General features: G+C 36.7%; 1 protein-coding gene across 1 annotated transcript in view; it reads right to left on the bottom strand.

The window, feature by feature from the left end:
- Positions 1 to 720: 720 nt before the first annotated feature.
- PTPRD (protein tyrosine phosphatase, receptor type, D) overlaps positions 721 to 14,699 on the bottom strand; it is a 1,303,505-nt gene continuing 1,289,526 nt past the window's right edge. Inside the window, exons 39-40 of the mRNA XM_011937289.1 lie at positions 6,312 to 6,447; positions 721 to 4,438 (exon numbers count right to left, since the gene is read on the bottom strand). Coding sequence (XP_011792679.1) covers positions 4,370 to 4,438; positions 6,312 to 6,447 — 205 coding nt within the window. The 3' untranslated portion in view covers positions 721 to 4,369. The remainder of the gene's footprint in view (positions 4,439 to 6,311; positions 6,448 to 14,699) is intronic.

Below are 14,699 nucleotides of genomic sequence, written 5' to 3'. Positions count from 1 at the left end.
CCTAATCTCTTAGTACATGAGTCAGTAAACACCTTTCTTTTCCAGTAGATCAATTTGAGTCAGACTTTCCGTCACTCACAATTGAAAGTCCTAACTTCAAGGATCCTACACTTTCCTTCATAGCACTGGTCCCATGTGATGTTACTATTACTTCAGTGCCAACCTCTGTCAGTAGACTATAGTCTGTATGCAAACAATACCAGTATCTCATTTGTTCAGAGCTGCATTTCCAATACCTAGAACAATTCTGAGCCATTATTGGTACCTGATAATATTGAATGACTGAATAAATAAACCAAGCATTTTCTTAGCCATGTTCCCAAAGGCATTAAGAAATGAACACTATGGAGCTATTTTTATGTGCACGAAAGTTGTTTCGAGATGAAAATACATACATATAGATGTATATGTAGTTGTGCACTTAAATTTGTATATAGTAGTCATTTCCACAGAATCAAAGATTGTGTGTGATCTCTGACATGAATGAAAACAATGCCGCTTTCTTTGTTCTGTGAACTTGGAAAAACTGTTTCTTTGAGTCTCTGTTTGCTTACCAGTGAAAAGTGCTTACCTCAAGGTAGATATTTGTAAACAGTAATCTCTTGGTAAACAGAATTATTACTAGTACAAGGAACTAACTAGATAACCAGAAGAGAAGAGAGAACCATATAGTCAGTTCAAAACCAAAGTGCTTGCGTGGACAAAAGCAAAGGCCAGGGCTGCATAACACTGACATTTTTATTAGAATTCATTTGTAACAAATGGAACTTGTGTCAGCAAAGAACTGATTTTCATACAGACTTCTTTCGCCACCAATGTAACGAAGTAAGAAAATAAAAAGCACGCCTTTCATTCTGTAAAACATTTACGCGTACTACTAATTAGAGGTAATTGTATTTTTTTAACAAGCCATTTTACAAGTTATTTTTTTAAATTTTTCAGTCTATGCATCCAAAACGAGAGCAAAGAACACAACTGTTATTATCTTTGTAAAGACACTCCAAGCTGGGATGGCAAAGCCACATAACGGATGGATAGAATGGATCTGTAGCCTTCTGATCTCTGCTGGAGTATCAGGGCACCCATAAACCCAAAAGGAACCAAAACCCAAAAAGAAAAACGAAAAGGGAATTAAAAACAAAAGGAAGGACTTAAACAAAGCAAAACCGAAAATAAACAGGAAAGAAAAAAAAATACGTGCATTACTGCAGACTTTTTTCCCTTCCTGTTTCTGTGTTGTGTTATTTACATACACACAAATGAATTTCCGAAGCAGTTTCTTACAGATGGGTTCAAGTAATATCATTATTGGGTGTAGAATCAATAGGGCAGTGCATAGTACAAAGGTATAGAAAGTGCAAAGTTCCCTAGAGGCCCTTCCCTCCCCTGGCTGTCCTCGCCGTTTTCTAACCATGCAAATCATTTTTAAAAAAGAGCTAAAATAAAGTTCTGTACAAATCACTTTTTATATATTTTGATTTTTTTTTTACCATTGTAACTAATTACAAAATTATACATAACTACACATACATAGGTAAATAATAGCACCGTACTGGTTATGATGATGAAAATAACTGGAAACTCGAAAGCTTGTGGTAATGGCAGATAAAGATGTTTTACCTGGGAAATTAAAACTTGAATGGTTGTAGAGAAAAGCACAGAGTGGAATGCACATCAATGACAGTAAGGGAGTTAGTTCTAGGAACAGCTCCTGAACAGTAAGATTCCCGCAATAGTCTCCGCCTCGTTCGTCTATGGTATGCATCCCACTCATTTTCTTCTTCTGATTATCGTCATCTTTCCCTTTGCCAAATGGGCAGTTTTTGTTTCAGGGAGAGAAGCTGCTCATTGGCCAATCATTCTGGTGTGCAATGCTCCATCAGATTCTACATGTCCAACAAGGCATGTCTGGATGATGCAATGTCTGTCTGACCCCCTTTGTTTAACTAAAAGAAAATTATAGCACTGAGTAATCTGGCACTTGGATAAATCTCCAAAAAGATACAAACGAAAAGAAAATGATAACAGACCCACATAGTGCACATTCTTCTCTGGTTCTGATGTAGGTTAGAGAGTCTCATTCTGAGGTAGCCTTCTAGATACTTTTTTTTAAGTATTATATATATTTTCTTTTTTTTCTTTTTCTTTGTTTTTTACAAAAGTGCTCAAATACAATGCTTGCAAGTGTTTGGTCTCTTGGATTTCATTCTGCTAGCAATGGGAAAATGTGGAAAACAAAAATCCTTCCATGCAGAACATCCATGAAGCTAAAATTAAACCAAAGCAGTATACTCATACCAAAACTCTTTAAGAGTTCCTTGGATATTTTGAGGATTATTTAAAATCATGTAAAATGTGGCAAACTCATGCCATCATCCATGGCTTCCTATAGAATGTTGGAAGAATTGGGGGTAAGATATATATATATATATATATATATATATATATATTTCCCCTTTTAGAAAAATTCTAATGGAATATCAAATATATTCCAAAGTTGCCAATGATATTTGTTACTAAAATAAGTTTGGTGCAGTTACTGCATGTTCCAGAGCAGATTTGGAAGGGAATATAAATAAAACAAGTAGCTTTTTCTGATGTTGATGATTATAAAAGGAAGAAGGGCCCTGATTATCCAAGTGCTTTGGGCTGGTACAATCACTAACATCCCCGACTTGGCTGAAAACTAGGAATGCATATTATTCAAAGAGTTTTTGTACATGTGGTAAACAGATAATGCTTTAATAGAAAGAGTAACGGATACGAACAGTGAATGGAAATACGAACCAAAAGCTAAAAAGAAATGCTATTAAAATAGGCATCAATTATAAGGCACTCTAAATGCAAAACTAAAACCAAAACGAAACAAGGTACAGCACTTCCCAGGAATGCTGTATGCCACAAAATGTTTCTGACTGAACAGAGTAACATGAATTTGGCTTTGCCCCTGTTACATATCATAAATGCAAATTTCATAGCACATACTATAGACAATATACGATTGAATACACTTTTTTTAAACAACTCGATAGCTGATATATTACAACATTCTCCCCTCCTAAAGGGATATGCACTGACCTTTCCCACATGCACACCTCTTAGCTATTTAATAATTTTTATTGCACTAGAGTGTTAGAAATATTGAACTTTGTTGGAAGCCTGACAAAACAGAATTTGTGAATATGATTGGGTAGGTGGGGGGAGATTGGGTAGGAAATTAGGGGGTGAGGTTTGACAATCACTGATGTGCATTCCTCATTTCCCTTTAAAAAATTAAAGTTTTGTGATATTAAGAAATACCAATATGTCAAAAAATTAAGAATAAATGGAAAGAGATGTTTACAATAGCTTTTCTACATTTAAAAAAACTAAATCATGGAAGAACTGACTGATAGCTATATCTATTTTTTGTGTGGACACACTGTCTATATATACATAGACACCCTTGTAAAATTTGGATATATATGTATATATGTTAGCAGCAACTTTATACTTTGCGCCTCCCTGTTGATTCCAAAAACAAAACAAAATAATAATTAATTATCTTTGATAATTTGAAGAGAATGGGTACTTTCTCACCAATCAAAACTGAACAGAAGTGTAAAATTAATATATCTGACGAGACTGATACTGTAGATTGAGTATTGCACAAAAATGTGCAAATTTTCAAATTATTTGATATTTCTACAGCAAGATATTACAGATAACAGTTCTACAGCTTAAAAAAACCTACGATTTGGAAATAAAAAATGAAGAGTTATGTAACTTTTAAAATTCACTTTATCGAATGATACATTTTGTTAAAAAAAAGTTTACACAGTTAGAAATGAAGCACAGGTCAGCAGTATCTTTACAATACTAAAAAACTAAATCAAGGACTTTCTTTTTAAACATTCCCCCCTCCCTTTTCCCCTAAAATGTTATTATGAGCAGTATGGTGGGAAGGGGTGATGTCAAAGCAGAGTCCATTTCGCTGTGAGAAGCCACACCAGCACACATCTTGGGCTGAATTGCAGCATTCTGGCAATTTCTCCTTGCACCTTTCAAACAATCCTGAATAAGATGGTGGTTCTTTGCTGTGATTTCTTCTTCCCTTGATTTTGAATCCTTGAGGTATCTGTAAATGAAATCCTTCAGATGCCTCATCAGTCAGGATTCTCTTCATTATTTTTCAGGTTAGATTATTAAACTGTGAATTCTTGGTCCACCTGGAATAATTTGTTTTTAATTTGTTTTGTGTGTAATAGTCCCACTAAGTAGTTGTTAGCTAGAAGTTAAGAAGGACTTCTCAAGTGCCCTGTATGGCTCAGAAGAGACTCCATGGATACTGAAGGGCTTGTGGTAAAAATCCAGAATGGGTCAGGGGTTTCTACGTTGCATAGTGATCAAAGCTGCCCAGGTACTCTAGTGCGGCTCGATAGCAAAACTGATACTGATCCTGCAGGAGACAACGAATGGGGAGAAACAAAGGAAGGGACCATGAGCATATTTTAATAGAAAAATAAAAATCAACATTGGATAACAAAATTACATATATATGGGGCAAAAATCATACTTTTGTCAATTGATCTAATCCAATGACCAACTGGTTATAGTGAGCAAAGAAAAATTAGCCACATGGAGTGTTTATTAACTTTGTCAATCAATTTGACTAAAATGATCTCCCAGTTCCAAGCAGTGGCAGGTCAAGTGAACACTGCCTTCCCAGATAAGTGTTTTCCAAGTAGTATCAAACAATGACCACCAATTGAGCACATAACACTTCTTACATGCCTTATAAACAGATAATGATGAAAGTCATCCTTTACAATTATCTGCTGATTTGTGATAATGAATTCTCAGTTTAAATATATGAGAGGCTGATACACAAACTGTCCTGAGAAAAATCTGAATTTACTTATCTTCTGAGCTACTGCCAACAAAATTTGAATTTTTAAAAAATTATGTTTGGATAGTAGAGCTTGCAATGAGAATCACTCACAGTCATTTCAGCTACCTTTTGGCTGTCTCTCTCACTTATATATGATGTTCATATACAGCCAGAAGGTAGCTGGTGCAGCACACCAGGCACACAAATCCATTTACACAGGGCACTGGACTTCCAAGCTTTTCATCCCTGAAAATGGCTTCACAAGATTGGCTGCCCACATCAAAAAATACCTGTGAATTCGGCCCAATTCTGTGTGATTGCTAGCTGTCTGTTATAGAAAGGCACACACTAAAATAAAACAGTATGAAACATGGCTTTTTTCAGAAAACGAAGAACACTATCATATTGGAATAAATGGAAGCATTGTTGGAGAGATGGAAAAATTACAATTTACAGATCTCTACAGGGATGAGAAAAAGTAGGATTTTCCCCATAAAAGAAATCTATTTTCAGTGGCCAACCGGGCTGAAAGTAGATAGTTTCTATTTTGCTTAAATGTGCGTTTTTCTATAATAAAAATGGTAATGCAAAATAGATGGTGTTTACTTTCCTATCTTGTCACAGTCAGTTGCTTGGCTAAGTGTTCAGGCTTTTTAAATGTCCAATTTCCCTCTGTAACCCCCAAGACCCATTAAGTTTGTCAGGCTGACAGAATGTTTTGAGTATTGCAAGCCACACACTTGTACTACTTTGAAATCAGTCTGAAAGATACTGTGGATGACGAATTGAGGAACACATGTAAGTTGTATAATTTGGTGGCCTTTTGCAGAACATAAATTCTATCAGTAATATTATCTTTAGAAATGAATGCTCAATAGACCAGACTGGCTATATCATAAACTCTTATTAAGAGAAATATCCAAATTGCCATATTAATTATTGGAATAGGAAAGGAGGGGCTAATATAATATCTCTATGCTTATCCAGAATCAAAATGTTTTGAACGGCCATTGTTAAGACATGAAATATAGAACAGCTGATAACCTTTGTAGGCACACAGAGGGAGAATGGAGAAGTTAAATGGGCTGAGATTATTGTATGTACTAAGCATTATGCTTTCTCTCTCTCTATATATACTATAGGAATATGAATATAACGAATTTTATGAAATTGCCATTTTATTGGTCAAAAATGGTCCAGTAGTGAAATTTAACATAGCTCAATGTAACATATAATCGCAAGTAATTTCTATAGCAACACTAAAACACTGATAATCTCACCCCATTTAAAAAGGGGGAAAATGAGGTTCAAAATTATTAAACGGTTTGATGCTTTCCCCACAGTATTATGTGTGTGGTGTTGACAGAGTCTGGACTCCAGGAGGTCCAGGCTAGCAAAACGTAGGCTCTTGAGATGTGAAAAATGCAATGGATTTTCTCACCTCTGTCTGTACCATAGCTGGTCGTTGTGTTCTTAACATTTTGACGGTCTGGAAGATATCTACGACTCCTTCATATCTCATTCTTTCCAAAACAATGCTTAATGTTATGAAGACTCCAGTTCTTCCAACACCCGCGCTGCCACAATAACAAAGGCAATGTTACTGGGTGAGATGCTCACAGTCTTGGCACATTTGCTTGGGTGTGGACATACTTCTACCAGCTTCCACACTCCATATTTCTTTACAGCCATGTTCAGGAAAACGTGGTATCGCATTGACCAAATGGTTACTCTTGGGATACTGAGTTGTAACAGCATGTGATAACGAGGGTGAAGTAATTAGGAGTAAGTCTAATAAAAGGTCTTTTCAATGGGGATTTATACCATTTTAGAAAGACCAAGGAAACAACAAATGAAAAGAAGAAAGGGTGTAAATAACATATAGGTTTATATTATTCCTGGAGATTCTGTGATTTAGAACTTGCCTAGTTAATATTTTTAAAGTATGAAATAATTCAGAATAAGGTGAAGTGAATTTGGCATCTTCAACTTTTCTAGTACATTGTTCACATTTTACAGTTACTTAAAATACATATGCAATGCCCCATAACTTAAACGTATTTGTCTATAACTAGTCAAATGTTTACACTGGTTTTACTATGAGAAAAAGAGATGCTATAACAGGGTATATAGGTGATTTTCACTTAGTCTTCAGGAGGGTTTATGACTATCCTGTAAGTGTATGTACACATGAAGTAAATACTATGTTGTTTTCTTATTTCTTGAGACTTAGAACTTTCAACAGATTCTCACAGGGGTCTCTAATCTTTAAAAAAAAATGGTTAAGAGCCACTGATCTCTAAACTTATCTACTATTTTTACATGATCAGCAACTAAAACCCCAGGATCCTTTCTACCACGTTAGAAAGTTTTTGAGTTTCTATTGTCTTCATTGTCTTAAGATAATTCCAGAATCTTCATGGTAGCAAGAAAGAAAACTAATTCATAGCTCTTCTGCACTTAAGTGGGAAAGCACTGGAAAGTTTAGGTAATGAGGGAAACAGTGAATAATGAAAAATCCGTACAGTTTTGGATCCTAATTAAACAGCATGTGTAACACTTGGGCACAGGCTGTAGAAAATAGATGGATTCATTTACTGGAGGATGTAGCTGACCGGCATATATAAATAGTGTGTCCCTTTATAAATGGGTTTCTACAGTCTAAACAGAAATGTTAAGTGAGGTTTGAAACTCCATGGGGAGTCAGTCTTTAAGAAGTGATTGAAGATGTCTAGCAGCAGTGAAGCCTTCTCTTAAGATGAAGCAGATGACCTTGAAGGTCCCTTTTAACCTTGAAAGTCTCCCTTAGTTGTGAGAAATTGAGATTTATTTTCTTTTTGTTGAATGGTCTAGGTACTCCAGAGTCTACCTTACCTTGATTAGATAACTTGAATGTAACAAAAACATTGGGTTTCTGTCTTTCTACTAAGTGTTTTCAAAAAAAGAACAGACATTGGACTTATAACTTTTAAATTTATTGATTTTATCATCTTAGTTTAATAAGTTACAAATAAGAAAAGTAGTATTTTCAGAACATTCCTAGATAAAATATATAGAAGTCTTTTATGTGTGTGTGTGTGTGTGTGTATATATATATATATATATATATATATATGATGTATGCATCACAATTTCTTTAGCATTATACTACAGGAATATTAAAATTATTTTATGACAAAAACACTAAGAACAGGCACACATAACATTTATGTACCTATACATATAAGGATGCTTAAAGGTAAGAAGATGTATTAAATTAAAGATACTATTTTCCTGAGAGGTTATTTTAGAAAAGTTTAAAATAGCATTTGGGCAAATTAAAAGAAATATCCAGGTAATTCAATCCCAATATATACCATCTACTTTGTCTAAATACAGGCATACACTGTTTTATTTCGCTATGCTTTATTGAGTTTTGCAGATATTTTGTTAACAAATTGAATGTCTATGTCAATCTTGCATTGAGCAAGTATATTGGTGCCATTTTTCCACCAGCACATACTCAGTTTGTGTCTCTGTGTAGCATTTTTGTCATTTTTGCAATATTTCAAATTTTTTCATACTATTGTATCTGTTAGTGATCTGTGGTCGCTGATCTTTGATGTTACTACTGCAACTGGTTTGGGGTGCCATGAACCATGACCATAAGACACCGAACGCTTAATTGATAAATGTGTGTGTTATGACTGCTCCACCAAGCAGCAGTCTCCCCATCTGTCTTTTTCTCCTCAGGCTTCCCTATTTCTTGAGACACAACAATACTGAAATTAGGCTAGTTAGTAACCCTACAATGGCCTCTAAGTGTTCAAGTGAAAAGGAGAGTTATCTAACTTTAAATCACAAGCTAGAAATAATTAAGTATAAAGCCCAGGTATGCTGAAAGCTAGGCCTCTTGCACCAAACAGCCTAGTTGTGAATGCAGAGTTCCTGAAGGAAATTAAAAGTGCTACTCCAGTGAACACATGAATGATAAGGAAAGTGGAACAGCTTTACTGCTGATAAGAAGAAAGTTTTAAAGGTCTGGATAGACGATCAAACCATTTACAACATTCCCTTAAATCAAAGCCTAGGCCAGAGCAAGGCCCTAACTTTCTTCAATTCTATGAAGGCTGAGAGGTAAGGAGGCTGCAGAAGAAAAGTTTGAAGTTAGCAGAGGTTGGCTTACGAGGTTTAAGGAAGGAAGCCAACCCCATAACATAAAAATGTAAGGTGAAGCAACAAGGGCTGTTGCAGAAGCTGTAGCAAGTTATTCAGAAGATCTAGCTAAGATCACTGATGAATGTGGCTACATTAAAAAACAGATCTTCAGTGTAGACAAACATCATTATATTGGAAGAAGTTGTCATCTAAGACTTTGATAGCTACAGAGAAGGCGCCAATGTCTGATTTCAGAACTTCAAAGAACAGGCTGACTTGTTAGGGACTCATGCAGCTGGTGACATTAAGCTGAAGCCAAAGCTCATTTACCATTTCGAAAATCCTAGGGCTCTGAAGAATTACACTAAATACGCTCAAGTGAAAGGAAGAGTTAAACATCTCTCACTTTAAGTCAAAAGCTTGAAAGAATCAAGTTTTAGTAAGGAAGGCCCACCGAACATCAAGACAGGCTGAAAGCTCAACCTCTTGTATAGCCCAGTTCTAGAAATGGAACAAGAAAGCATGGATGACAACACATCTGTTTACAGCATGGTTTACTGAATATTTTAAGGCCACTCTTGAGACCTACTGTGCAGAATAAAAGATTCTTTTCAAGATAATACTGCTCATTGACAACATATCTTGTCACCCAAGAGCTCTGATGGAATGTACAAGGAGATTAATGTTTTCATGCCAGTGAATACAATATTCATTCTGCAGCCCAATGGACCAAGGAGGAATTTCAACTTTCAAGTTTTATTATTTAAGAACTACATTTTATAAGGCTATACATTCTATAGATAGTGATTCTCTGGTAGGTCTGGGCAAAGTAAATTGAACATTTCCTGGAAATAATTCACCATTCTATGCCATTAAAAACATTTGTGATTCATGGGAGAAGATCAAATTATCAACATTAACAGGAGTTTGGAAGAAGTTGACCCTGATCATCATGGATGACTTTGAGGGGTTCAAGACTTCAGTGAAGGAAGAAATTGCAAAAATGGTGGAATAGCAAGATAACTAGAACTAGAAGTGGAGCCAGGAGATGTGACTGAATTGCTGCCATCTCATGATAAAACCTGAATACATGAGGAGTTGCTTCTTATGGATGAGCAAAGAAAATGGTTTCTCAAGATGGAATGTACTCATGAAGATGCTGTGAACACTGTGGAAATGACAAAAGATTTAGAATAGTACATAAACAAAGTTAATCGAAAAGCAGCAAGTTTGCAGAGGAATGACTCCAATTTTGAAAGAAGTTCTACTGGGAGTAAAATGCTATCAAGCAACATTGCATGGTGCAGAGAAGGCTCTTGATAGAGAGTTACTTGATGCGCCAAACTTCATTATTATCTTCTTTTACGAAATTGCTACAGCCACCTCACCCTTCAGAAACCACCACCCATTGATTAGTCAGCAGCCATCAATGTCGAGGCAAGACCCTCTACCAGCAGAAAGATTACAACTTACCAGAGGCTGAGATGATGGTTAGCATTTTTTTAAGTTCTCGGGTAGATGAGAAAAATGTGCTGGTTTGTTACATAGGTATACATGTGCCATAGTGGTTTACAACACCCATGAACCCACATCTACATTAGGTATTTCTTCTGGTGCTATCCCTCCCCTCAGCCCCCTACCCCGTGAAAGGCCCTGGTGTGTGATGTTTGTTTCCCTGTATCCACGTGTTCTCACTGTTCAACTCCCACTTATGAGTGAGAACATGTGGTGTTTGGTTTTCTGTTCCTGTGTTACTTTGCTGAGAATGATGGTTTACCAGTTTCATCCATGTGCCTGCAAAGGACATGAACTCATCCTTTTTTATGGCTGCATAGTATTCCATGGTATATACGTGCCACATTTACTTTATCATTGATGAGCATTTGGGTTGGTCCCAAGTCTTTACTATTGTGAGCAGTGTTACATTAACATATGTGTGCATGTGTCTTTATAGTAGAATGATTTATAATCCTTTGGGTATGTATTCAGTAATGGGATTGCTGGGTCAAATGGTATTTCTGGTTCTAGATCCTTGAGGAATCACTAAACTATCTTCCACAATGGTTGAACTAATTTACACTCCCACTAACAAACAGTGTAAAAGGGTTCCTATTTCTCCACATTCTCCACATACTCCCCAGCAACTGTTGTTTCCTGAATTTTTAATGATCGCCATTCTAACTGGCTAAGATAGTATCTCATTGTGGTTTTGATTTGCATTTCTCTAATGACCAGTGATGGTGAGCAGTTTTTCATGTTTGTTGGCCGCATAAATGTCTTCTTTTGAGAAGTGTCTGTTCATATCCTTTGCCTACTTGTCGATGGGGTTGTTTTTTTTCTTGTAAATTTGTTTAAGCTCTTTGTAGATTCTGGATGTTAGCCCTTTATCAGATGGATAGATTGCAAACATTTCTTCCCATTTTGTAGGTTGCCTGTTCACTCTGATGGTAGTTTTTGGCTCTGCAGAAGCTCTTTAATTAGATCCCATTTGTCAATTTTGGCTTTAGTTGCCATTGCTTTTGGTGTTTTAGTCCTGAAGTCTTTGTCTATGCCTATGTCCTGAATGGTACTGCTTAGATTTTCTTCTAGGGTTTTTATGGTTTTAGGTCATAGGTTTAAGTCTTTAATCCATCTTGAGTTAATTTTTGTATAAGGTGTAAGGAAGGATCCAGTTTCAGTTTTCTGCATATGGCTAGCCAGTTTTCCCAACACCATTTCTTAAATAGAGAAGCCTTTCTCCATTGTTTTTCCTCAGGTTTGTCAAAGATCAGATGGTTGCAGATGTGTGGCGTTATTTATAAGACCTCTGTTCTGTTCCATTGGTCTGTATATCTGTTTTAGTAGCAGTACCATGCCATTTTGGTTACTGCAGGCTTGTAGTGTCCTTTGAAGTCAGGTAGCATGATGCCTCAAGCCTTGTTCTTTTTGCTTAGGATTGTCTTGGCTTTGTGGACTCTTTTTTGGCTCCACATCAAATTTAAAGTAGATTTTTTCCCATTTTGTGAAGAAAATCATTGATAGCTTGATAGGGATAGCATTGAATCTATAAATTACCTTGGGTAGGCAGTATGGCCATTTTCACGATATTGATTCTTCCTATCCATGAGCATGGAATGTTCTTCCATTTGTTTGTGTCCTCTTTTATTTCACTGGGCAGTGGTTTGTAGTTCTCCTTGAAGAGGTCCTTCACATCCCTTGTAAGTGGGTTCACATCCCTTGTAAGTTGGATTCCTAGGTATTTTATTCTTCTTGTAGCAATTATGAATGGGAGTACACTCATGATGTGGCTCTCTATTATTGGTGTATAGGAATGCTTATGATTCTTTGCACATTTATCTTGTATCCTGAGACTTTGCTGAAGTTGCTTATCAGCTTAAGGAGATTTGGGGCTGAGACAATGGGGTTTTCTAAAAATACAATCTTGTCATCTGCAAACAGAGACAATTTGACTTCCACTTTTCCTAATTGAATACCCTTTATTTCTTTCTCTTCTATGATTGCCCTGGCCAGAATTTCCAATGCTATGTTGAATAGGAGCCGTGAGAGAGGGCACCCTTGCCTTGTGCCAGTTTTCAAAGGGAGTGCTTCCAGTTTTTGCCCATTCGTTATGATAGTGGCTGTGGCTTTATCATAAATAGCTCTTCTTATTTTGAGATACGTTCCATCAATACCTAGCTTATTGAGAGTTTTTAGCACGAAGGGCTGTTGAATTTTGTCCAAGGCCTGTTCTGCATCTATTGAGTTAATCATGTGGTTTTTGTCATTGGTTCTGTTTATGTGATAGATTACGTTTATCGAGATCCATATGTTGAACCAGCCTTGCATCCCAGGGATGATGCCGACTTGATCATGGTGGATAAGCTTTTTGATGTGCTGCTGGATTTGGTTTGCCAGTATTTTACTGAGGATTTCTGCATCGACGTTCATCAGGGACATTGGCCTGAAATTTCTTTTTGGTATGTCTCTGCCAGGTTTTGGTATCAGGATGATGCTGGCCTCATAATATGAGTTAGGGAGCATTCCCTCTTTTTCTACTGTTTGGAAAAGTTTCAGAAGGAGTGCTACCAGCTCCTGTTTGTACCTCTGGGAGAATTCGGCCGTGAATCCGTCTGGTCCTGCACTTTTTTTGGTTGCTAGGCTATTAATTACTGCCTCAATTTCAGAACTTGTTATTGGTCTATGGAGGGTTTCGACTGCTTCCTGGTTTAGTTTTGGGAGAGTGTATGTGTCCAGGCAATTATCCATTTCTTCTAGATTTTCTACTTTATTTGCATAGAGGTGTTGATAGTACTCTCTGATGGTAGTTTGTAGTTCTGTGGAGTCGCAGGTGATTTCCCCTTTGTCTTTTTTTATTGTGTCTGTCTGAGTCTTCTGTCTTTTCTATCTATTTTGTTGATCTTTTCCAAAAGCCAACTCCTGGATTCATTGAGTTTTTGAAGGGTTTTCCATGTCTCTATCTCCTTCAGTTCTGTTCTGTTCTATTTCTTGTCTTCTGCTAGCTTTTGAATTTGTTTGCTCTTGTTTCTCTAGTTCTGTTAATTGTGATGTTAGGGTATCAAGTTTAGATCTCTCCTGCTTTCTCTTGTGGGCATTTAGTCCTGTAAATTTCTCTCTACACACTGCTTTAAGTGTGCCCCACAGATTCTGGTACGTTGTATCGTTGTTCTCATTGGTTCCAAAGAACATCTTTATTTCTGCCTTCATTTCATTATTTACCCAGTAGTCATTCAGGAGCAGGTTGTTCAGCTTCCCTGTCATTGTGTGGTTTTGGGTAAGTTTCTTAATCCTGGGTGAGTTATAATTTGATTGCACTGTGGTCTGAGAGACCGTTTGTTATGATTTCCCTTTTTTTTGCATTTGCTGAGGAGTGTTTTACTTCCAATTATGTGGTCAATTTTAGAATAAGTACGATGAAGTACGATGTGGTCCTGAGAAGAATGTACATTCTGTTGATTTGTAGACGTCTATTAGGTCTGCTTGGTCCAGAGTTGAGTTCAAGTTATGAACATCCTTGTTAATTTTCTGTCTCGTTGGGCTGTCTAATATTGATAGTAGGGTGTTAAAGTCTCCCACTATTACTGTGTACTGTGTGGGAATCCAAGTCTCTTTGTAGGGCTCTAAGGACTTGCTTTATGAATCTGGGTGCTCCAGTATAGTTAGGATAGTTATCCCTTCTTATTGCATTGATCCCTTTACCATTAATGATGTAATGCCCTTGTTTGTATGTTTAAAGTCTGTTTTATCAGAGTCTAGAATTGCATGCCCTGTTTTTTTTTTTTTTTTTTGCTTTCCATTTGCTTGGTAAATATTCCTCCATCCCTTTATGTTGAGCCTATGTGTGTCTCTGCATGTGAGATGGGTCTCCCCAATACAGCACACCAATGGGTCTTGACTCTTTGTCCCATTTGCCAATCTGTGTCTTTTAATTGGGGCATTTATCCTGTTTACATTTAAAGTTAATATTGTTACGTGTGAATCTGATCCTGTCATTATGATGCTAGCTGGTTATTTTGCCCATTGATTGATGCAGTTTCTTCATAGCGTCGATGGTCTTTACAATTTGGTATGTTTTTGCGGTGGCTGGTACCAGTTTTTCCTTTCCATATTTAGTGCTTCCTTCAGGAGCTCTTGTAAGGCAGGCCTGGTGGTGACAAAATTTCTCAGCATTTGCTTGTCTGTAAAGGATTTTATT

Source organism: Colobus angolensis, unplaced genomic scaffold (genome assembly GCF_000951035.1).
Source record: "Colobus angolensis palliatus isolate OR3802 unplaced genomic scaffold, Cang.pa_1.0 Scaffold162, whole genome shotgun sequence".
NCBI classification, from domain to species: Eukaryota; Metazoa; Chordata; class Mammalia; order Primates; family Cercopithecidae; genus Colobus; species Colobus angolensis.
This window is presented reverse-complemented; position numbering and strand designations above follow the sequence as displayed.